Source organism: Diplotaxodon limnothrissa, linkage group LG18 (assembly GCF_057381915.1).
Source record: "Diplotaxodon limnothrissa isolate DT_005_m linkage group LG18, D_limnothrissa_male_GT1.1, whole genome shotgun sequence".
Lineage (NCBI taxonomy): Eukaryota > Metazoa > Chordata > Actinopteri > Cichliformes > Cichlidae > Diplotaxodon > Diplotaxodon limnothrissa.
Window position 1 is genome coordinate 42,315,178 of NC_140613.1, and position 26,251 is coordinate 42,341,428.

The window sequence follows — 26,251 nt, forward strand, 5'->3', positions numbered from 1 at the left end:
CCAAAATTCAAAACTGGAACAAAGTCGCGGGCTAACGTTAATATTTACATTAATATTTACTGAAAAAAAAATCTTCCTCTAGATATAAGAATTAATCTTTTCTTATGGACTCAAGCACGTTTTGCTGAAAAACTGAATATAGAACAAGCAAAGCTTAATACTAAACAATATATATATTAGCTGTATAATACCAGTAGGCCAGCTCTAATAGTCATTTGGCATGGCTTCGCGGGCCAAATGTAATTAGGCTGCGGGCCAAATTTGGCCCGCGGGCCAGAGTTTGACACCTATGCCTTACAGGGAGTGCAGAATTATTTATAGTTTTCACACATTAAGTTTTTTACTTCTCACTAAACTGTATCTTTGTATCTATCTACATTTTCTGTCATAATCTGATTTTACTTTCTATGCAAATATCAAAAAAGCTGTGTTTTTGTCTTTATTCAGTTCAATATAAATATCTGATATTACAGGGAGTGCAGAATTATTAGGCAAATGAGTATTTTGTCCACATCATCCTCTTCATGCATGTTGTCTTACTCCAAGCTGTATAGACTCGAAAGCCTACTACCAATTAAGCATATTAGGTGATGTGCATCTCTGTAATGAGAAGGGGTGTGGTCTAATGACATCAACACCCTATATCAGGTGTGCATAATTATTAGGCAACGTCCTTTCCTTTGGCAAAATGGGTCAAAAGAAGGACTTGACAGGCTCAGAAAAGTCAAAAATAGTGAGATATCTTGCAGAGGGATGCAGCGGTCTCAAAATTGCAAAGCTTCTGAAGCGTGATCATCGAACAATCAAGCGTTTCATTCAAAATAGTCAACAGGGTCGCAAGAAGCGTGTGGAAAAACCAAGGCGCAAAATAACTGCCCATGAACTGAGAAAAGTCAAGCGTGCAGCTGCCAAGATGCCACTTGCCACCAGTTTGGCCATATTTCAGAGCTGCAACATCACTGGAGTGCCCAAAAGCACAAGGTGTGCAATACTCAGAGACATGGCCAAGGTAAGAAAGGCTGAAAGACGACCACCACTGAACAAGACACACAAGCTGAAACGTCAAGACTGGGCCAAGAAATATCTCAAGACTGGTTTTTCTAAGGTTTTATGGACTGATGAAATGAGAGTGAGTCTTGATGGGCCAGATGGATGGGCCCGTGGCTGGATTGGTAAAGGGCAGAGAGCTCCAGTCCGACTCAGACGCCAGCAAGGTGGAGGTGGGGTACTGGTTTGGGCTGGTATCATCAAAGATGAGCTTGTGGGGCCTTTTCGGGTTAAGGATGGAGTCAAGCTCAACTCCCAGTCCTACTGCCAGTTTCTGGAAGACACCTTCTTCAAGCAGTGGTACAGGAAGAAGTCTGCATCCTTCAAGAAAAACATGATTTTCATGCAGGACAATGCTCCATCACACGCGTCCAAGTACTCCACAGCGTGGCTGGCAAGAAAGGGTATAAAAGAAGAAAAACTAATGACATGGCCTCCTTGTTCACCTGATCTGAACCCCATTGAGAACCTGTGGTCCATCATCAAATGTGAGATTTACAAGGAGGGAAAACAGTACACCTCTCTGAACAGTGTCTGGGAGGCTGTGGTTGCTGCTGCACGCAATGTTGATGGTGAACAGATCAAAACACTGACAGAATCCATGGATGGCAGGCTTTTGAGTGTCCTTGCAAAGAAAGGTGGCTATATTGGTCGCTGATTTGTTTTTGTTTTGTTTTTGAATGTCAGAAATGTATATTTGTGAATGTGGAGATGTTATATTGGTGTCACTGGTAAAAATAAATCATTGAAATGGGTATATATTTGTTTTTTGTTAAGTTGCCTAATAATTATGCACAGTAATAGTCACCTGCACACACAGATATCCCCCTAAAATAGCTAAAACTAAAAACAAACTAAAAACTACTTCCAAAAACATTCAGCTTTGATATTAATGAGTTTTTTGGGTTCATTGAGAACATGGTTGTTGTTCAATAATAACATTATTCCTCAAAAATACAACTTGCCTAATAATTCTGCACTCCCTAAGTAAGCACTTGGCGACAGTAGGAAGAAAAAAAAAAACCTTTTAAGAGGAAGAAACCTCCTGCCGCACTAAGGTCAGGGAGGGGTGGTAATCTGGCACGAGGGGTTGGGTGAGTGGAGGAAGACGGAAAGAGATTAACAATAACTAACGATTAATTAAAACCAATGATTGAATCATTGTTGTATAAACACACTGTATAAAAAAAAGAGGTGAGTGAAGAAGAAGTGCATCATGCAAACCCCCAGCAGCCTAGACCTATTGTAGCATAACTAAGGCTGTGTTCAGGGTCACCAGGTCCAGCCCTAAAGATCATTTAAAAATGGTAAATGGACTGATTCTTATATAGCAGTTCCTACTCTCCCAGAGTACTCAAAGCGCTCTACACAACATGCCACATTCAGCCAAGCACTATCTTCTATACTTTGAAGTGCTTACTAACTACCTACTAACTACTATGTACCAGAGAGCAACTTGGAGTTAATATCTTGCCCAAGGATATTTGGCATGCAGACTAGGGAGAGCCAGGGATTGAACCACCAACCTTTCAGTCAGTAGATGATCTGCTCTACTTCCTGCCACCCCGGTTCTTAATTTTTTAAAGAACACACCATGCCAAGATATGCCAAGGTTTCAACTAAAAGCTCTTTGGAAATCACTTTTCGATGTAAAAATACTCTTATGCCTGTCAAACTGTGTTATATTTGGCATTTATCATACAATCAAAATAGTTTTTTTTGTGCCTGAAGATACAATTTAAAATGTGTGCAGATACAACACTGTTTCACGCCTTTTTTTGTCTGAAGTTCACAGGTTAATGTTAACAAAAAACATTCCACTGAAAATGATCAGGTACAAAGACCGGACTGAAAATTTGTGGAAAAAGCAGCCGATATCCAAACCTTTGTAAGAACCTTCAGAAGGCATGGAGAACTATTGCTAAAGACCATTTTAAAAAAAACATTGCAATATGATCTGGCTCCTTGGTAGCAAAATTTGAAGAAAATAGGGGAGGACCAAGACAACCTCAAAGGGTTTCAAACCCAACCTTCAAACAGTTGTTCTAAAACCTTTCATAACCTTTTAGGCATTTCAATCATACAGAAGGTCACAAATTAAACCTAACAACAGAAGTTCAACATCGCATGTTTACAAGCAGCAGCTCTACAACATGTGCAGGTGTTACAGTACCTGGCTGATGGAAAGATGGGGAGAGCTCCCTGGCCACAGCTCGGGCAATATCAGAATCCTGGCAGGCTGATTGTGAAGCCTGATCTGCACACTCTGCTTTGACCCGGGCATGGGACGTCCTGCAAGAATCCATATACTCATTAGTAACTAACATACTCAGCATAGTGTGCTCTGTCTGGTTTATTTGGAAGTGTTTCAATAGTTTCCATGGGGCTGCCATCTGGGGCTTCTAAAAAGCATTGATATGCAAGGCAGCTGTGAAGAAATGTGACGCACACAGCTTTTAGGTTTTTTTCTCTCCTTTGATGTTGGCTGGACATTTCTCTTAATTGTAGACTTTGACAACGATAAGCCTTCGTCTTTGTGTGTTTTTGACTTGGCTAGTAACTGAAGAGTTTTTCTCTTAATCAAGGAAAGGATTTTGTAAATATCTACTTTCGTTGCCTTGAGGGGTCTTTCAGGGCTTTTAGTGTTGCTGAATTTATTTGATTTGATTTGATATTTTTCTAAAGGAATAAACTTCACTTCTTTTATCTCCTTAATGATGAAATAATGAGGAAACTAACACATATGTTTGTTTACCGCCCCCAAGAGCTTCCCAGATGTCTTAGGGATGGGGTATAAACCCCTAAGAGCTTTCTTGGTGCTGTACTGAGGAATGTGGTTTCTCTGTCAATCTAACAAAGTATTTCTGCCAAACTGGCTAAAGAGGTAAAAACCAAAGGGTGATTAAAATGGAACAGTATAGAAAAAGAAACATTAAAATTATGTAGAGGGTTACATGGGTATCACATTGGATTAGAAATATGCATCAATTTTTATGAACACTATTCAGCTCATCCAGACTTAAAATGGTGAATGGACTGATTCTTATATAGCGCACTTCTACTCTCCTGGAGCACTCACAGCACTTTAGATCACATTCACCCATTCACAGCCATGCACACAAGCACTTTCTTCTACACTTTAAGTGCATTCTATCTAAGCATTCACACACATGCATACGCTGATGGATGTATCGGAGAGCAACTTGGGGTTAGTATCTGAAGGTCAAAGCGATGCAACATTTGAATCCAACATTACATAAAATCCCTGCTGTGATCATTACTAAAACCAACCAGCTGATCTATACCACAGCAACAGTGATCCTTGAGATGCTTGGCTATAAGTTGACCAGCCACAAGTAGCAATACCTGCCATGCAGAAAGAGGCTGAGATCAAGGGAAAACTGCAGGAAGTTAGCAAAATATTTAAACTGCAGAAAGGTATGAGGAAGAATGGAGTGTAGAAGAAGTACAACAAGCTGCTAATTCTGAGGCCTTTGAAACAACCAAACAAATATACACAGTCTTGGCTAACCGCCTTAAGAGGTATACCAGAAGTAGAAACCATGAGAATAAACCAGATGTTCTCTACTAAACCATCAAAGATGCATTAATATAAGGCAGGAAAACAATATGAGAGCAGTCCCACCAAGGCTGGAGATGAAGCAACACTGGAATAGCATATGGGAGATGGATGCAACACAACAACAATACTCAGTGTTTAGTGGATCTAAGAGCACCCCATAGCAACCACTCTAAACTGCATGTCATGTGATGTGACCATCACATCCAAGAAAGAGTCTCAAGCATGAGTTCGCCAGCACCAGGCCCGCACATCATTCACACCTACTGCCTAAGAGCCTAACTGTATTCAGTGAGCACCTGGCAGAACAAATGAACCAGCTGCTAATGAATGCAACTGGAACAGCTAACTGAAGGCTGGACAGTCTTGATTACCAAGGACCCTTCGAAGGGACTGGTCCCATCTAACTAACGTCCAATAAACTGCCTAACACCACATGGAAGCCTCTGCCAATGTAATTGTAACCTCTCTGTAACCTACAGAGAAATAACATCGTGGAAGAGGCAAAAAGTGAGTAAAAAATGTCCTAAATGCAGTTAGAATTTATTTAGAACTATAAATTAAATTTCTTTTAGCAATTATTGTTTTTTAATGTCACAATTCCAACCCTGCTCCTTTATCCGGGCTTGGACCGGTGTTCTGAGAAACCATCCTACTCTGACAAATCGTCCTACCCGTATTATAATTTGACGGTGACTTGTGACTAAACCTAACCATAACCCTAACCATAATGGATTGGATTTATATAGCTTTTTTCAAGGCACCCAAAGCGCTTAAAAGCGCGCCATAACCATAACCTTAAGAAGTATTCCAGATGGGTGAGAGAAAAAGAAGTTAATTCGGCTTTGGTGTTGTGCACATGCGCCGCGTCTGCGCAGAAACATTGGGTAGGATGTTTTTTTGAGGTAGGATGGATTCCCAGAACACCTGCAAAAGTGACCCGAAATTGGCACTCTGGTGGAGTTGCTGTGTGTGTGTGTGTGTGTGTGTGTGTGTGTGTGTGTGTGTGTGTGTGTGTGTGTGTGTGTGTGTGTGTGTTTATAAGTAGTTTTAAACCTTGTGATCCACAAAACAGCATAACAGTAAAAGAAGAACTGACTGCGTTACAGTCAGTGCGAGAGCAGCGGCTTCGCTCATGCGCGATTCATTTGCAGTTTGGACGCATAGGGGTCAACATCTCTGTGCCCTGATAGCAGATGGGGGAGGACTATCATCCGCCTGTGAGTGCTTTGGCACGGGTGAGGTGCCCACGGCAGCACCGCTGCTTGTTGAGAGTAAGAGCAATATGCATTTTCACGTCAAAAAGTCGTCATAAATAAGTCTCCAATAATACCAGAAAAAGTCACCAGATTTGTCGCTAGTCGCTTTTTAGAAAAAAAGTCTCTAAGGGGGTCTGAAAACTCGCTAAATATAGTGACAAAGTCGCCAAGTTGGCAACACTGGAAATAATTTAGACAGTTTGTAACTCTTAGTGATGCCGCAGTGTTCGTTTGACTTTGGGACCTGAAGCAGACGGAGTTTTGGACCCAGATCACTCCGCGGGGCTCCTGAATACGGCAGCCGTAATGCTCCGGCAATCCATCAAGCGGTGTGGCTTCATAGCTTACCAAAGTTGTACTGAAACATTTTTGACAGATTTCTGCGCGCCATGTACCACATAAAATTGGTTCGAGGTCAGTAAGTACAACCAGAATTCACACATAAGGCGCACTAACGATTTTTGAGAAAATTAAAGGATTTTAAGTGCGCCTTATAGTGTGTAAAATACGTGATACAGAAGAAAAGAATATATCGCGATATATATCGTTACCGCACTTGCTTCAAATTATACCGTGATATGGATTTTAGGCCATATCGCCCAGCCCTACCTTGTCCCCACTGCTGTTCTACGTAAGCCTGAACAACAAAAAGATGGAAAGTAGTCAGAACTGAGCAGACTGCACTATCAGAATGCAATATTCCAGATATTGAGGATAGCTAGAATTACATGGGAATACAAGAGGTGAACTGAACAATGAGGAGGCCACTAGAGAAGCTGCCTTCGCCAAAGAGCAAGGCAAATCCTGAGGAGTCTGCTGAATGGGAAGAACAAGCTCTAGGTAATCAACACCTATGCCCTGCCAGATACCCTGCTGGAATAATAAGCTAGCCAAGGGAGGAGATAGAAACCACTGACATTAAAAAAAGAAAAGCCTTTACCACGTATCGAAGGTTTCATACCAAATCCAGGCCAACGAATAGTGAGTGTAGAATTACTATCCAGGATGTAAGAACAACAACAACAATCCATCAGTACATCAGAAAGATGGCCAGGAATGATCATGTGCTTGGTGATACCTCAGGCAGCAGAAACCCAAGAGAGAAAAGGAACAAGAACAGCAAAGATCATAAATACTAGTTGGCAGATCATACATGGAAAGCTATAATGAAGTGGATGGCATAGTATGCAGGAACACCGTTGCAGAGTATGGCCTGGAAGTGCCAAGGCTAACCAGCCAGACATAGTAGTTGGGTCCAAGCAGAGGAGGAAGGCTGTAGTGATAAGATGTAGCAATAGCAACATCAGGAAATAGGAACAAGATACCTGAGAAATAACAAGGGCTGAGAGAGGAGATAGAAAATACGTGGAAGCTGAAGGCAACTGTTGTCCCTGTAGTAATCAGAATACTCGGGTCACTGTGCCCAAAATTGAGTGAGTGGCTCCAGTAGATTCTAGGTATGGCATCTAAAATGGGTTTCTGGGGCTGAGATGCATGCCGGCAGAGGAGATTGAGGTGGAAGTGATGCTGGTGTTGGCTTGACTGGTGGGGACTTCGGGGTTGGTTAGGAGTACAGGTGAATATGCAGGTGTCACAGGAGGTCAGATCAGTGAGGCAGTGGGAGGAGGGCATCTAGGGGTGCTGATGATATTTGAGATGGGGGATGTGCAGTTAAAACTGTTGAAAAACAGGCTTGAAATGGTGTGTTAGTTTTACACCAGATGTAACCAGACTCAACCCTTTAAAAAAGTTTAGACACAATATTTTTCCAAAGGTTTTGGGGATTTAACGGTTACTTTTTCACATAGAGCAGGTAGGGTTGGATAGCTTTTTTTTTCTTTTAATAAACTAAATGAGCATTTACATACTGGGTTATCTTTGTCCAGTTTTAAAATATATTTGATCATCTGAAACATGTGACACATATGAAAGACAATCCCAAACTAACAAGCAGCAAATATTTTTTCATTCCACAGAATACTAAGTACCATATGCTTACTATGAAGTTTCAATTACATTTGTAAGCCAGTGTGTCAAAATGAGCAATAAAATGTCTTTGTGTCAAGCCAAAATATGCAGAGTAGTATTAAGAGTATTACTAATACTATTTAATAATGATCAGTATATGCTCTGACAATAGTATAGATAAAATATGGATAAAATTTTGTACAGTATATATTACCCAATATACTTCCAATGTAGTAAAGAAAAAGGTGGTAAAAGTAGTTGTAACTTCCTTATGGTTCTCAGGATATTTTACCTGGAGATGGCAATCTCAACTTTGGTTCTGGCGATGGCTGCTGCTCTCACTGCTCCTTCAATGGCACGATCCACTTTTTGTTTGGTCTTGGTATTCTTTAGTGGGAACAGCTGCTTCCTGATACCCCGGATCAGCATATTGTTCTTGTACTTCCCTTCTTCCTTCGTCCCATTAGGAAAGATGGTGCAGCCATAGCCATGGCGTTTATTATTCAACCACTCGCCTTCATATTTCATGCCATTAGACCGCTCAGAGATACCAAAGCCACTGCGTTTGTCATTTTTCCACTCGCCCACATACGACTCGGTGGTGGTAGCATCCACACTGTCCTCAAGAGGCAGGTAGTCATCGCCAGGGTCTCCATCTCCAAAGCTAATGGTAGAGTTGGCGTCACTTGAACTGATGCGGCTCATAGTAGTGTCACTGTGTGCTGAACTGCGCTTACTAGAAATTGATGAGCGTGAATCAGATTTGCGTAGTCGCTGAAGGCTACCAAAAAAGGAGCCACGGCGAAAAAGACCCTTTCTCTTCTCTGAACCCTCTCCATCTGATTGGAAGTTGAGCACAAAACCACCACGTGTGCCAGCAGGGCTATCGGATAGGCTGTCACGCAGTACTGTACCATTACTCTGCTCACTGCGGAGTGAAGACAGCGAAGTTCGTAGAGGTGAGCGGATGACAGAAGCCATGCCATAAGGAACACTTTGACGTACTCCATAGCCGTGACGCATGCCACCACTCCACTGACCCTGATACGTGCCTACAGCAGTAGCAGAGAGACACACAGAGAGAAGACAGACTGTGAGTAAAGCATAAAAAATAAGCAGAGACAGAATAAAAAGCATATACAGAATAATGTAGAATACAAAGTGAGTGATAGAGGCTACCAAAGTAAATAAAAAAGATCAAGAATGCAAAGAAGGATGCAACTAGAGCTCCAACAATGAATCAATGAACCAACTACTTTCTATAGTCGAATGAAAGTCATTTTAATCAACCTTTTGGCCATGCATCATTATAGCAAGACAAATATCGTACCACACCACATTACTTTATGACAGCGTAGGATACTAAGCTAAAAAAAAACAAACAAAAACAAAGTCACTGCAGAGGTAGAGTAAAAATATAATTTTATTTTATTAACAACTTAGGTGACATTCCTAGCCAACAGAAATGTTAGCAATGTGTCAGGAGACTGTACAAACTTCAACTGCCATAAACAGGCTGCCCATCTACAAAGTCGTTATCATATAATTGTGTAAATGTATCAGTGATTATAACTATATCCAAAAGTGTTCAACAGATGTGCTTAAGCATGACATATCCAGGACACGTGTGAAGTGTAAAACACTGTGAGGCAGACTCCATGTTTAAGTAAAGGGTGGGCCATTTATATGGATACACCGTAATAACATGGGAATGGTTGGTGATATTAAAGTCCTGTTTGTGGCACATTAGTATATGTGAAGGGGCAAACTCCTCAAGATGGGCGGTGACCATGGTGGCCATTTACAAGTCGGCCATCTTGGATACAACTTTTGTTTTTTTCAATAGGAAGAGGGCCATGTGACACATCAAACTTATTGGTAATGTCACAAGAAAAACAATGGTGTGCTTGGTTTCAACGTAACTTTATTCTTTCATGAGTTATTTACAAGTTTCTCTTTGTTCACAGCCATTGACATGACATTGACAACCAGTATTTAAGCCAGGCGATGACTGCTGTTCTTCGCTGGATCGTTGTGTTTAACTCACGTTAGTGTCGTCAAGTTGCCAGCTAAGTTTCCCCTTTGTGTTTCTGAGCATTGAACTAACAAACATTTCCCTGTGTACAGACTCCCTTGACCTTTTCCCTGTTTCCTGTGTGGTGATAGTTGGAGAAAGAGAGCCTGATCATGTGTGTGGATTAATGGAAGAGGAGCGAGAGTCTGTTTCCCTGGATTTCCCTGGAGCCCCGTCCCCCCACTTTTGTACGTAGCACTATTTCTGCACATTTGTATATACATTCAGTGAACTGTGTAAATAAATTGCTTGTGAAGCTTCCTATCGCTGAGTTTTGCATGTGAGTTCTCACGACAAACCGTAACAGTAATGATCCAGCCAACCATGGACTCAGCAGACTCAACCCCCACCCTGCAGCCTGTCCTCACCCCGGAAGCAATTCTGGAACGCCACAAACAAATGCTACAGCACACTAACTAGCAACTGGCTACGCTCACCCAAGCCCTCGCTCAACGCCCATCCACGCCTCCTCTGCATGTCTCTCCACAGTTACCGGCTTCCGAAACTCTGGCGCCCGTACTATCTACCTCTTCCGCACCGGCTCACCCAGAACCCCCGGAGCAATCTTTACCTGCTATGGAATCTTACTCGGGTGAGTTTCATAAGTGTGCAGGATTTTTGACCCAGATCACAGACCTATGAGACTGATGGGGCCAAAATTGCCTATATTGTTCAGTTGTTACAGGCAGGTATTGAACTGGGCACAAGCCATGCTAAGAACTGACCCTGAGATCACTTAGCAGGACTTTCTCGTTAAATTTAAAAGTGGTTTTGAAAGAGGCACCGGAGCTGAGGTGGCTGCTCTTTGATTGTTGAACTTAAAGCAGGGGAGACGGAGTATAGCGGAATACTCAGTCAAGTTTTGGACTTTGGCTGAAGAGACCGGGTGGGGGCAGTCGGCATTGATAAGTACCTCACTGAATAATGTTTGTGATGAATTGAAAAATGAACTGGTAATGAGGGACTTACCTTTGACTCTCTCTGATGTGATTACACTGTGTATGAAGGTAGACGAGCATTTAAGAGTGAGCCGGGGAACCGGAAACTATATTACCCAGAGGCATCTGGGACACACGGAAATGGCGCTGGGCGGAGGCGCGACCAGTGGCGGAGGCAATCAGGTGTCGGACAGTATGGAAGAGGGTGAACAACCCATGCAATTGGGGCGCTCCAGACTAATGCCTGAGGAGCGACATTGACGGTGGAGGGCCGGTGAGTGTTTTTACTGTGGTTGCAAAGGCCATATCGCCAACGCTTGTCCGGCTTGGCCAAAAGACCGCCCGCCAGTAGAGAGGAGAGTATGGGTGGATGAGGTCTCCTGTTCACGGTCTCCTCCACGTCTCATGATTGCAGCAAAATGAACTGTGCAACTCATGCGACTCATTCTCTTAGGGCTCCGATTGACTCTGGGGCAAACAGAACTTTATTGACGCTTCGCTGGCGCATAAGCTAAAACTAAGCACTGAAACACTACCACACTCTCTTCAAGTTACAGCCCTTAGTGGTCAGCGTCTCCCAGACATCACCCACATTACAGAGCCCATTTCTTTAACCCTTTCTGGAAATCATTCTGAAACCTTGCAGTTTTCAAAGCCCCCCTCACACCGCTAGTCTTAGGCTACCCCTGGCTGCGTCAACATAACCCAGTCCTTGATTGGAGAAAGGAGAGTAACCTGGGGTGGGGGGAGGAGTGACCTCAAACTGGGTTTTTTTGCAAAGATAGAGCGTGCTCGCTGCCTCCTTACCAGCCGTACGATTGCGGGATTGACCTTCTCCCGGGCGCACCGCTCCCTACCAGCTGTTTATACAGCCTCTCACAGCCTGAATGTGAAAGCATGGAAAAGTACATTAACGAGTCACTTGCTGCAGGTTTAATTCGCCCCTCATCTTCCCCAGTAGCCACTGGCTTCTTTTTTGTGACCAAGAAAGACAAGGGTCTATGGCCCTGCATTGATTATCGAGGCCTCAACAACATTACGGTTAAAAACAAATATCCTCTCCCGCTGTTGAATTCCGCTTTCGAGCTTCTCCAGGGGGCCACAATCTTCACTAAGACCTGCAAAATGCAAATATCCTGGTCAGGAAAAGGGAGGGGGATGAGTGGAAAACGGCCTTTAACACCCATCTTGGCCATTTTAATATCTTGTCATGCCGTTTGGTCTCACCAATGCTCCAGCTGTTTTTCAGGCTCTGGTAAACGACGTGCTCCGGGACTTCATCAACCTCTTTGTCTTTTTTACCTGGATGATATCCTCATCTTCTCACGCTCCGTCACCGAACACGAACGCCATGTCAGACAGGTCTTACAACATCTCCTTGTGAACCATCTCTTTGTTAAGGAAGAGAAGTGTGAGTTCCACGTAACTACAGTTTCCTTTCTGGGCTACATCATTGAGCAAGTTAACCTCAGAGCCGACCCAGCTAAGGTTAAAGCCGCCATTAACTGGCCAACCCCTTCTAACCGCAAGCAACTCCAAAGCTTTCTGGATTTTGCTAACTTTTACCTTCGTTTCATTCGTGACTACAGTAAGCTTGCTTTGCCACTAACTCGTCTCAACTCACCCAAGGTTCCTGTCTGCTGGGATGAGCCTTCTCTCATCTGAAGCTACGTTTCGCCTCGGCGCCCATCCTTTTCCAACCAGATCTGAGTCTACAGTTTGTCGTGGAGGTGGACGCTTCGGACGCTTCGGACGCCTGAGTGGGGGCCGTGCTCTCCCAGCAACAAAGTGGTAAGCTTCACTCTTGTGCTTACTTCTCTCGCCGTCTCTCTCCCGCAGAAGGAAATTATGACGTGGGAGACCGAGAACTGCTAGCCATCAAGCTCGCCCTGGAGGAGTGGCGTCACTGGCTGGAGAACGCTGCCCAGCCATTCGTGGTGTGGATGGACCACAAGAATTTGGAGTATATTCGGTCAGCTAAACGGCCAAATGCCAGGCCAGCCAGGTGGGCCCTGTTTTTCACCAGATTCCAGCTCTCGATCACCTACAGACCTGGCTCTCATAACGTCAAACCCGGCACTCTCTCACGCCAATTCACTGCCTCAGAAGATACAGCTCAGGACTCCCCCATTCTCCCTCCCACGTGTGTTATTGGGACCCTGACCTGGGAGATCAAATTTGCCATTAGGGAGGGTCATTGAACAGAACCGGGCCCCTGAACGGGCCCTCCAGGTTTACTCTTTGTAGAACTCGTGACCTCTGTTAGGTCACGAGTGCTACATTGGGCTCACCTGTCACCCGGGGGTCCACCGCACCATTACCTTCCTTCAGCGCTTCGCCTGGTGGCCCTCTCTTGCAGAAGATGATTGTGAATGCATTGCCACTTGTCCAATTTGTGCCCAAAACAACAACGTCCATCAGCCATCTTCCGGCCTACTCCAACCACTGCCTACACCAAGCCGCCCCTGGTCGCACATTGCTATCCACTTCATCACCGTTCAGCCACCTTCATCAGGTAACTCAGTCATTCTCACAGTCATCGATCGCTTTTCTAAAGCTGCTCATTTTGTTGCCCTCCCCAAGCTCCCCTCTGCTCTAGAGACCACCCAGCTCCTGACTGACCACGTTTTACACCTCCATGGAATCCCCACGGACATAGTTTCAGACAAGGGTCCACAGTTTACGTTGCGCGTCTGGAAGGAATTCTGTAACGTCGTCAGAGCTCAGGTCAGTCTCTCCTCCAGTTTCCATCCGCAGACAAATGGCCAAACGGGGTGGGCCAATCAGGAGCTCGAAGCGGCACTCCAATGCTTGACATCCACCAACCAGACGAATAACTCCCATGGATCGAGTACGCTCACAACAGCCTCACCTCCCCTGCCACCGGAGTGTCCCCCTTCGAGGCGTCCCTAGGTTACCAACCACCTCCGTTTCCTGCCGTTGAAGGTGAGCACTTTGTGCCCTCTTTCCAGCAGCATCGCCAGAGGAGTCGGCGCGCCAGGAGAGCCACTCAAGCCGCCCTTCTCTGCACGGCCGAGCGCTTGGCGTACTGTCACTGGACCCCGGCACCACCTTACGCGCCCGGACAGAAGGTTTGGCTGTCTGCCAGGTTCATCCGACTCAGGTCTGAATCCAAAAAACTATCTCCCACCTTCATCTGCCCTTTTGAAATTGACACCCTGATTAACCCTGTTTCTGTCCATCTAAGACTGCCCCGGAATACGCGGATTCACAATGTCTTCCATGTGTCACAAGTGTAACCTGGTCTCTCTAGCCTGATCGTGTTTGTGGATTATTGGAAGAGGAGTGAGAGTCTGTTTCCCTGGATTTCCCTGGAGCCCTGTCCCCCCACTTTTATATATAGCAGTATTTCTGCACATTTGTATATACATTTGGTGAACTGTGTAAATAAGTTGCTTGTGAAGCTTCCTATCTCGGAGTCCTGGGTGTGAGTCCTCATGACAAACTGTAACAAAAAGTTAATAACAATGCCTCAGTTAGCACAGCAGAGGCTTGGACCTGAAAATTCAGATTCAGATTCAGAAGACTTTATTTATTCCCAAGGGGCAATTACGAGACTGACCTTGCCGACCGTACATACAATACACAAACATCACATTGGAGAGACCGGTCAGGCTAGGTAGCTGGCCGGTCAGCCGCACGAGCAGACTGAGCTCAGACTTATCTGAGTTGATAAGTCATCACTTAACAACAAGACTGCCTATTTATAACCACAAATATTGTCATCTTTAGTAATCAAGTAATCTATTGATTATTCCATGACTTAATCAAGTAAAATACCACGGATAATAAATACTTTTGTCTTATTAATGAATAGTAATGAATATTCAAAAGAGAAAAAACAGGTTTTTCAAAATGAACTGCTCACTAGTGTCCATTTTAGAAATTACAACGTTTTAAAGTTTAACTGCAAAAAACATCTCAAAACAAAACCCTGTGATAGTATTTATGTGCCGTGCTAAAATGTTATGTTTTCTTAAATGCAAAAAATATATAAATAATCTTAGTCAAAGTGAAATAACTAAGGCATGAAAAAAAAAATGTACCTTTACTCTTTTTCTTGGAAGATTTTTCGCGGTGTAAAACAAACGGTGGTGGATTGTAGCTGCTCAAAGTCTTCATGTCCGAGTTTGTTGATGGTTGCTATGATGAAAGACGCCCAACAGCTTTTTCACAGTAAAGGTTTTAATGGTGATTACTGAAACAGTGCTGCTGTCTTGGACGCTAGAAACATGTTGTGTTTTTTTACTGAACTTGAGCTCGCCATGTCACTAATGGCTCCACATTAAACTGTGCCAGCGTCATCATCAGTGCAGCTGTTGTGTTAGCGATGTTTAAAACTGGGTGCTGGGCTTAATGTTGTTGAGTTTTTAATTCAAACACATGGTTGTATTGTAGGTCTCTTTTTACTCCGAAATGAAAATATTTTTTCACTCCCAAGACAATAAAAATATCCCAATTTTTGGGAAATAACAAAAATATTTGAAATGGATGGTTTTATTAATGCAACAGTCAATTAGAAATTTGTGTATCTCTATGTTAAGCTTTATTTCATGTTCAGAATCACTGGGGCAAATGCTGATAGAGATTTCTGGGGTGTGGGTGTGAGTATTAACAGTATATAAACTGGGGATGTTCCTGGAAACGAATTTCTTAGTTGACTGAATGAGGGGAAAAATGAGACTAGCTGTAAAGGTCCAGTTTTGTTTATTGATCTAAGCCTGAACAGCTACGCGTAGTGTCCAGTAGAGGGCTCTGTTGTTTAGTTAGCGGCAAGCTGCACTTCCAGCTCAGACCGGTTTTGTGGCGCACATGTCCCAGTAGGCAGCTCTCAATGAAGCGTGAAGCAGCGTGATACCGGACTCTAGCAAAACGAACAATTTGCAGTCCTTGGAATGCGGAGCGAGGTACATGTTTTAAGTTGTATTTCTTTGCTTAATTGATATTTTGTTGTATTTTCTGCTTTATTTGAGTTCATATTTGTAATAAGCGTCTAAGAAAATGTATTTTGTGTTTCTGTTTAGTTTTCACGGTGCATTGGCGCACCTGGCGCACTGTTAGATTCTGAATGAATCTCAAAGTAAAAATTACTGCACCCGTCGAGGCTCTCTCTATTTCTTCCTTGGTCCGGGGGACTGCTACAGTGAAAACTCGGTCGCTGAGTGAAGGCTACTTGCTAGCTCTCATGCCAGATGAGTGCAGCCCGTGCCACGAGGTCAATGGTCAATGGTCAATGGTAACTTTATTGTCCCTGATGAGAAATTGATTCGCAGTATGTCAAAACAAACAACAAACATACAACCAACACATCACGTACACTCGTTAAAAAAATACTATAAGCCTGATAAAACAACCTAGATATTCCATCGAAAAAAGTGCAATGTGCAATGGCAACAACACTTACAATTTAGTGTTGTTAATTAAGATAATAGCACTAGGTACAAATGACAATTTGTGTCGCTTTGTCTTCACTGCAGTCATTTTATAACGACGACCTGATGGAAGCAGTTGAAAATCGTTAAAGAGAGGATGATCTGAACACAACAGGACAGAAGTTGCCTTCCTCAGCACCTGCCTGTTATAAAAGTCCACAAGCTGGACCTGAGACCTCCCTGAAATCTTGCCCGCCACTTTAACCAGATTGTTAAGTCTGGTCTTATTATCCATGGACATACTACCGTACCAAGCAATGATACAGAAAGTTAAAACAGATTCAATAAAACTTTTATAAAAGAGAGTCATCATTTCAGATGAAACATTAAAACCTCTCAACCTCCTTAAAAAGTACAGTCTTTGTTGGGCCTTTTTCACTGTAGCAGCAAGATGTGACTCAAAGGACAGGGTCTTATCAAGAACAACCCCCAAGTACTTGTAACTATCCACCATTTCAATGGCTGCACCATTTACCACTGTAAGCGCAGGATGAGGGGATGACTTCCTGAAATCTATAACCATGTCCTTGGTTTTCAAGGTGTTAATCATTAAGAAGGACTGATCACACCATGAAACAAACTCCTCCACAACAGGCCCATGGGAATCCTCTTCACCATGAAGGAGGCTTACAATGACTGTGTCATCTGCGTATTTGATGAAATGCCTATTGGCCTGTGTGCTGCGACAGTCATTAGTGTACAAAATATACAAAAGAGGAGAGAGACAACAACCTTGTGGTGAGCCAGTGGAAGAGTTCAGCTGTTTGGAAAAACAGCCGTTTATTCTCACACACTGTGATCTATCAGTTAAGAAGTCTAAGATCCAACCAACGAGATTAAAATTAAGTTTAAATTGGTTAAGAAGCTTGTCCACTAAAAGATGTGGCTGGATAGTATTAAAAGCAGAAGAAAAATCAATAAATAAAAGCCGAGCATGAGCTTTGGCGCCATCGAGATGGCGATAAAGGAAGTTCAACAGAGTGACCACTGCATCATCCACACCTCTACAAGGCCTGTATGCAAATTGTAGTGGATCTATCAGCTTCTCTACTTGCTGCAGGATCTCCTTCCTGACAAAGTTTTTCGAAGGACTTCATCACTAAAGATGTTAGAGCGACAGGCCTAAAATCATTTAATGATGTAGGTTTTGTGGTCTTAGCAACTGGAGAAATAATTGATTTTTTCCATACCTCTGGAACCTTCTGTTGCTGAAGAGATAAAAGAAAGATGTGATAAAAAATACCACATAATTGCTCAGCGCATGTTCTAAGCACCTGGCCACATATATTATCAGGACCTGGACTTTTATTAGTCTTACTCATTTTAAAAAGATTTCCCACCCTTCTTTCATCAAAGAACAAAACTGGGGGGCCTCTGGTGCTCTCTATTAAGGAATCAAGTGTATTCCTTGGAATATAGTTATCATTAAATCTCGAATAAAATCTGTTCAGCTCATTGGCTAACTGAAAATCTGAACTAAAACCAGGGAGACTTATCTTATTACAGTCACTGAGACAGTGACCAGTCATGTGTTTCATGCCAGCCCAAGCCACCCTTAAGTTATTGCTACCCATCTCCGCCTCTACCTTATCCTTGTATTTTATTTTAGCTTTTTTAATTTCTGATCTAATCTCCTTCCTAATTTCTCTGACTTTCAAGGTATTCCCTTCAGTAAAAGCTTTATTCCTTTCGTAAATCAGCCTCGTAAGAACTTTAGAGGACCATGGTTTGTTATTAGGGAAAGAATTCACAACCTTTGAGGTGGGTCCGTGTGTCAGCTGTGAGAGATTTCTACACCAGTCAAGGTCATCTTTGCTTCGTTGCCTACCTCCCCTTTGAACTCTGATTGTCACTTTACGAAGGTGCAGGTATCATGCCCATTAAGGACTTTGCTGATAACAAAGTTAAAATGTCTGCACACTAATTCAGAATTACTTGCCTTAAATATTTTTGTGGTTACAGCCTTAAAGGTATACTGCATTGCACTGAGTAATTACAATCTTTAAATTGTATGGGTTTATTCTTCTTGAAAGTAACGTTATGGTATATCAGCGGTATTTACAGTTACATTTTGTCTAATATGTGGGTGCTAATCTGTTTATTTATGTGATGTAAACGTCTGATGTGAGCATTGTTTCCAAAAGTAACACTCACATAAGTTTAAGTCCAGACGTTATCGCATAGAGCAACATACACATTGCAGTAACAAAATGTTGAACGCTGCTGAAAAAGCCGACGACTCAGAGCAACAAGGAGTAAGATCCAGCAATCGTGAAAGGCATTTAACTGACAAGGGTAAAGAAATGCAGGAATATGAGGCAAAGAAAAATGAGAAGGCATTTAACAAAGCTTATGACACTTGGATGAAGGCAGCTAAAGAAATCAGAACAAAGCTGAAAACTTTCTGCTCACCTGAAGAGCTAAACAATGCCAGTCATGACATAAGAGACAAGCACGCTGTAGTACAACAGCATTATGAACCCATTCGCCGCAGCCAATCCATGACGCCCGACATTGTTAAGCGAATGGATGCTTGTGCAGTGCTTACAACTGACATTTGTGAAGTTGTTGCTAAACGACAGGAAAATATCGATCAGCTCTTTAACGATCGCCTTGAAAAGGAAAGAGTACGAGTGATGTTAAACAAAAGGGACTATGGTTCTGTGTTTGGTGATAGATACAAAAACTGAAACGTCGTTCCCGCAGGGTTCAGTTGCACGCTCAAAGGCAGATTCTACTGGCAGTCGTGAGGTGGAAGCAGAAGCTGAACTTGCAGCCAAAGTGGAACAAGCAAAGGCCACACAAGAAATATTGGCACAGGAAACCAAGATCAGCCAAATGGAAAATGAGTGGAAAATAAAGGAAGTGGAAACAAAGGCAAAGTTGGAGGAGGAAAAGACTAAACTTCAACAGTTAAAGGCAGACAGTGAAGTGAAAGTAGCAGCTGCACGAGTAAGAGCCCTTAGCGCTCAAAATGACATTGAAAGTCATGATCAAGTGTCCTGCTACAACTTAGAAAATTCCGCAAATCTCCCCAACAGCGCACCACGGCTCTCTTTAAATCCACAAGCACCAACATTTAGACCTCACAATACTACTCCAGAACGTGAAGAACTTAGCTTAGTTCAAGCCCTCGCCAGCTCTCTTACCCTAAACAGGCTTCCTGTACCTGAGCCCACCATCTTTAGTGGCGACCCCCTAAAGTTTATGGATTGGAAGGTATCCTTTATGGCACTAATTGGTGACAAACCTTTAACTGTGTGTGAGAAAATGTTGTATCTAAAGAGCTATCTTGCAGGTGAAGCACGAAAGGCAGTAGAGGGATATTTCTTCCGCAACAGTGAGCAGGCATACGCAGGCATTTGGAGCGTTTTAGAGGAAAGGTATGGCAGCCCATTTGTTATCCAAAGAGCCTTTAGGGCTAAACTCACAAAATGGCCTAAAATAGCTGCCAATGATCCTACAGGACTGAGGGAGTTTGCAGATTTTCTCCAAAGCTGTGCAGAGGCTATCCCTCAAGTCAAAGGCCTAGAGATCCTTAATGATTGTGAGGAAAATCACAAGCTTCTAAGAAAACTGCCTGAGTGGATAGTGCAGAGATGGAGCCGCATTGTGGTGGAGGAGCTAGACAAAAGCCAAGACTACCCCAACTTCGCTCGCTTTACAAAGTTCATACAAAATGAAGCTAAAGTAGTTTGCAATCCTGTTGCCTCACCATTCCTAATAAACGAAAGGGCATCAGAAGAGCGGCACGTTAAAAGAGCGAAGGCACTCAGTACTACCATCCAACCAAAGTCTCCACCAATCCCAGTATCTACTTCTAGACCTAAACCCCCATGTTTGTTTTGCAAAGAAGAATCGCACGGCATAGCTAAGTGTCCTGCTTTTGCAGCGAAAACTAGTGATGACAAGAAAGTTTTCATTCAAGAAAATCGTCTCTGCTTTGGGTGTTTGAGGAGGGGTCATGTAACCAAAGAATGCAGAGGACGTCACTCCTGTAGTAAGTGTGGTCGGCGTCACCCCACCTGTCTACACACAGAAAGAGTGAATGAACCTAAAGAAAAGAAAACTGAGGATTCTAAATCCCCAGATGAAGGTGCAAACAAGGAAGTGCATAATGTTATGACTCATGCACTAACAAGGAAACCATCTTCCACATCCAGCATAGTACCAGTATTTGTGTCAGTTGCATCTGAGCCTGAGAAAGAAATACTTACATATGCCCTGCTTGACACCCAGAGTGACTCATCCTTTATTTTAGAGGATTTGGCCTCAGAACTAAATGTAGACGCCCAACCAGTGCAGTTAAAGCTTAGCACCATGACTTCCGTCGACACAGTCGTTGCAAGTAAACTTGCCAACAACTTACAGGTGCGTGGGTTTGATTCTGAGACTCGTGTCCGAATAGAACAAGTCTACTCTCGTGACTTTATCCCAGTTGACAAGTCTCATATCCCTACCAAGGAAACTGCACTTCAGTGGCCACACCTCGAAGGCTTAGCTAACAAGTTACAGCCATTGCAGAACTGTGAAGTAGGTCTATTGATTGGTTATGATTGCCCATCAGCACTAGCCCCCCTAGAGATCGTCACAGGCAAAATAAACGAACCTTTCGCACAAAGAACCCTACTAGGATGGAGTATTATTGGTTCTGGTAATCCTCACCTAGACAGAGAAGGTAACCAGAGTTATGTGCACAGGATCACAGTCAAAGAAATGCCCATACCATCAGCCACAGATGTACTCAAAGTCCTAGAGACTGACTTTAATGAGAGAAACTATGAGGATAAGTATGTATCACAGGATGATGTTCGCTTCATACAAATCCTCAGTGATACAATAAAACAAAGACCAGATGGGCACTATGAGATGCCGCTTCCCTTCAAGGGCAATGATCCACCAGCACTTCCCAACAATAGGAAGTTAGCCACAGTCCGACTGCAACATCTGAAGAAAAGGCTAAAGGCTGATAAACAGTATCATGAACATTACTGTTCCTTTATGAGAGACATTATGAGCAGTGGTGATGCAGAATTAGCACCTCCTTTGTCTGAAGGCAAGACTGCATGGTACATCCCACACCATGGGGTATATCACCCGAAAAAACCAGCCAAGCTAAGAGTTGTCTTTGACTGTTCAGCAAAATTTCTCGGTGTCTCATTAAACGACACTCTTCTCACAGGTCCAGATATGATCAACTCATTGGTGGGGGTACTCTGTCGTTTCAGAAAGGAAAATGTAGCCATAATCTGTGATATCGATGTTCCACCAGTTCTCTGTTTGTCCAGACATGCGCAACTATCTGAGATTTCTGTGGTGGCAGGATGGACAATTAGACAAAGAACCCAGAGAGTACAGAATGGCTGTACATCTATTCGGTGCCAGTTCATCCCCTGGATGTGCTAATTTCGGCCTGAAATATTTGGCACAACAGTACAGAGCAGACTATCCTAAGGCCTCAGAGTTTGTTGAACAGAACTTTTATGTAGACGATGGTCTAACTAGTGTCCCATCAGTTAAAGAGGCACAAGAACTCATCACCGAAACACAAGCAATTTGTAGACTTGGCGGTCTACATCTGCACAAGTTCAACTCAAACCAAAGTGATGCGCTTTCCCAGCTGGAACCCTCAGACAGAGCAGACACCACAGAACCGCTCGATCTCAAACCTGACACAACAGCTGAAGGCCATGTGCTCGGCATCCAGTGGTCAATCAAAAATGACACTTTCAGTTTCAAAATAAACACTAAGGACCAACCTCCTACTCGCCGGAGCATACTGTCAGTGATCTCATCCCTGTACGACCCACTAGGGTTCGTAGCTCCCTTCACCTTAAGAGGCAAAGGTATCCTACAGGAACTGTGTCGCAGAGGCATTGAATGGGATGACCCCCTTCCTGACAACTTACGCTCACGGTGGGAGGACTGGAAAGATGGGTTGGAAAGACTAAAATCGGTTGCAGTGCCTAGATGTTACCACCCACCAGAACTAACAGACATTGTAAAGGTGGAACTGCACCACTTTTGTGATGCTAGTGATTTAGGATATGGTGCATGCTCCTATATTAGGTACCTCAGCAACGAGAAGGTCCACTGTAGTCTTGTTATGGCTAAGGCAAGAGTCGCACCTACCAAGGTCACAAGTATCCCGCGATTAGAACTCTCAGCCGCAGTCACATCAGCCAGAATGAGCAGCATGCTAAAAGCAGAGCTTCAGATGTGCATTAATGAAGAGTTCTTTTGGACTGACTCCCAAGTAGTCTTAGCCTATATTAACAATGAGGCACGACGGTTCCACGTCTTCGTCGCCAACCGTGTTCAGTTAATTAGGCAAACTACAGATCCCAGACAGTGGCACTACATTGACACAGCTCAGAATCCTGCAGATTACGCCTCTAGAGGGCTCAGTGCATCAGAAATCATGTCAACATGTTGGCTGTCTGGTCCAAAGTTTCTGTGGGAACATGGCATTTCATATGCACCCAGCCCCTCAGCTGTGTTGTTAGTAGGGGATCCAGAAGTCAAAGAAGTCAAAGCTCTCACAACTCAAACAAGTGAACAAGACAATATCCTCAGCCGTTTATCAAGGGTTTCAAGCTGGTCAATGCTCCTTAAAGTGGTTGCAAGGATAAAAAGATTGAGATCCAGCAAAGCCCAGTATGGAAACTTTGTAACAGTAGATGAACGGAAAACAGCTGCTGACACAATAATAAAGCTCCTTCAGCAGCAGGCTTTTTCTCAAGAGATGGAAGTGTTGAAGGTGGGAGATAACCTTCCGAGTTCAAGTCCCCTCTTTAGAGTAGATCCAGTACTAGATCAAGGACTTCTCCGTGTTGGAGGAAGACTGAAGAAGTCAACACTCTGTCAGGGACTTAAGCACCCCATCATCCTCCCGAAAGACCATCACATTACAAAGTTGATCATTGCTCATTTTCATGCACAGATTTGTCATCAAGGTAGAAGCCAAACTCTCATGGGTGATTGGTGGGAGCAAGGAGGTTGCAAAACTAATAAGCAAATGTGTTCAATGTCGAAAACTAAGACGTTCACCAGAAGAACAACGCATGTCTGAACTTCCAAAGGAACGAGTTGAAATCTCAGATCCTTTCGTGTATTGTGGAATGGACTGTTTCGGACCATTTGTCACAAAACAAGGTCGCAAAGAGCATAAAAGATACGGACTCCTTTACATGTCTTTCCTCACGTGCAGTCCACATTGAGATGCTTGAGGATCTTTCTACTGACTCTTTCATCAACGCTCTGAGATGTTTCATCAGCTTAAGAGGAGCTGTTTGTAAGTTGTACAGTGACCAGAGTACAAACTTTATTGGAGCCAAAAATGAGCTAAGAGAGTCTCTTAAACAATGTGACATGGATGCCTTAGAAGCATTCCTTGCCAATAAACAGTGTGAGTTCGTCTTCAATGCCCCATCTGCTAGCCATGCCGGAGGTGTGTGGGAACGACAGATTCGAACCATCCGCAACGTTCTCAATGCCACCATTGCTCAATGCCAAGGCAGGCTGGATGACAGCTCTCTAAGAACTCTATTCTATGAGGCGATGTTTATAGTTAATGGTCGACCACTGAGCATCGATGGAATCAATGATCCTATATCTCCTGAACCTCTAACTCCAAATCACCTCATATTGATGAAATCAAAGGTTGCACTGCCTCCACCAGGAAAGTTTGTGAAAGAGGACTTATATGCAAGGAAACGTTGGCGCAGAGTCCAGTATCTCACTGAGCAGTTTTGGAGTAGATGGAAAAGAGAGTACCTTCTGAACATATCTACGAGACAGAAATGGCACGTACCACGCCGAAATCTTAAAGTCAATGACATAGTCATTATCAAAGAAGACATGCTTCCCAGAAATCAGTGGCAACTGGCTCGAGTGGTTGAAGCACCAGAAGAAGATGACGGTTTGGTCTGCAGAGTCAAGCTTCAAGTTGTCGATCGAGGCTTAATAAAGAAGCAGGGAACAGCACACAAACCTCACGTAGTTGAGCGACCTGTTCAAAAGCTTGTAGTTCTATTAGAAAATAACTAATTGATGTTTCAATCAATACTGTCACATCAGGCGTATTTGCGAAAGTTTATTGATGATGTATTTGAAATTGTGTTCGTACTTGTAGTAATGTCCATATGTTACAGCTGGAAATCATGTAAAGAATGTTGTTTATTATACATGATTTGGTGGGAGTGTAAAGGTCCAGTTTTGTTTATTGATCTAAGCCTGAACAGCTACGCGTAGTGTCCAGTAGAGGGCTCTGTTGTTTAGTTAGCGGCAAGCTGCACTTCCAGCTCAGACCGGTTTTGTGGCGCACATGTCCCAGTAGGCAGCTCTCAATGAAGCGTGAAGCAGCGTGATACCGGACTCTAGCAAAACGAACAATTTGCAGCCCTTGGAATGCGGAGCGAGGTACATGTTTTAAGTTGTATTTCTTTGCTTAATTGATATTTTGTTGTATTTTCTGCTTTATTTGAGTTCATATTTGTAATAAGCGTCTAAGAAAATGTATTTTGTGTTTCTGTTTAGTTTTCACGGTGCATTGGCGCACCTGGCGCACTGTTAGATTCTGAATGAATCTCAAAGTAAAAATTACTGCACCCGTCGAGGCTCTCTCTATTTCTTCCTTGGTCCGGGGGACTGCTACACTAGCTGAGTAGTCTAAAACTAAGAAACACTCAGACATTAAGTTAAATTTGACAACTGTTTAGTGGACAATGTCAAAGACTGTAAGGCATTTGAAACCATTAATCACATTTTTCAGTTGCTTAACTGTGCAGCATCACGCATCATCAATATTACAGGTTATACTCCAGACAAAGAAGAAGAAAAACACTTAAACTGAATATGATGTGATAAACATGTAAATGAAAACATGTTGCTACAAAAGACGTTCACATATTACTAAAATATGACAAATCAACATCCAAAAAACTGAACAGCAAGTAAAAAGTGCAGCACATTGAGCCATGCTTTATGAATGATGTACGAAACTTCATTAATTGTGTCATCCTTTAAAAAACTTACGTTGATCACCCTGGGGACCAAAAAAGGTCCCGCCCCAAAAAGTGCAATAAAAATGTTATATACTAATATTTTTTACCACTTTCAATGAGTCAGTCTTTTAAGACTACTTCTGCCTGAAATATTCACATAAAGTTTTAATTATATTTTCGTTGTTTTAACCCTTTAAATCCCAGTTTTATTACATGAACGCCCTGTTTTTTTAGCCCCAAAAAACAAAAAAACTAAATATTTTCAAAAAAAAACATTTGAAGTAATATTTGATTGTTATTATAATTAGGCCTTTAGATGGACTAAAGATTGGCACCAAGAGTCATTTCGATCGCCTTTTATTTTTTTTCCAGGAGCGCATTTCATAAAATGCACACTATCGACCACGCCCAAAAAGTGCAATAAAAATATTAAATATTAATTTTTTTCTTCACTTTAAATTGGTCAGTCTTTTAAAACTACTTCTCCCTGAAATATTCATATAAAGTTTTAATTATATTTTCGTTGTTTTAACCCTTTAAATTACAAAAAAACTAAAAAAAAAAAACTAAAAAACTAAATATTTTCCCAAAAAAACATTTGAAGTAATATTTGATTGTTATTATAATTAGGCCTTTAGATGGACTAAAGATTGGCACCAAGAGTCATTTCGATCGCCTTTTATTTTTTTTTCCAGAACCAGAAAATGGTCTCCAGGCGGCAAATGCTGCTCGTCGAGGCCGAAATGAGTGCATTCTCCCGGGTTAACTCGCGACGATGATCGGGGCATGTTGCGTCGGACTCCTTTTTCCAGCGCACACTTCCGGTACCACGTGACAACAAATACGTCATTTCCTGTTGACTAAAAAAAAAAATGCACCCTCTCATGGTCCTAGGGACCGAAAAATGGTCCGCCCGATCAGCGGGCG

At 42.9% G+C, this 26,251-nt stretch overlaps 1 protein-coding gene across 4 annotated transcripts in view; it reads right to left on the reverse strand.

Moving 5' to 3' along the window:
• LOC146614210 (junctophilin-1-like) overlaps positions 1 to 26,251 on the reverse strand; it is a 68,952-nt gene that overhangs the window by 31,831 nt on the left and 10,870 nt on the right. For all 4 annotated transcript variants that reach the window (XM_085378745.1, XM_085378746.1, XM_085378744.1 and 1 more), the window contains exons 2-3: positions 8,147 to 8,906; positions 3,221 to 3,339 (exon numbers count right to left, since the gene is read on the reverse strand). In XM_085378745.1, the coding sequence (XP_085234871.1) occupies positions 3,221 to 3,339; positions 8,147 to 8,906 (879 nt within the window). The remainder of the gene's footprint in view (positions 1 to 3,220; positions 3,340 to 8,146; positions 8,907 to 26,251) is intronic.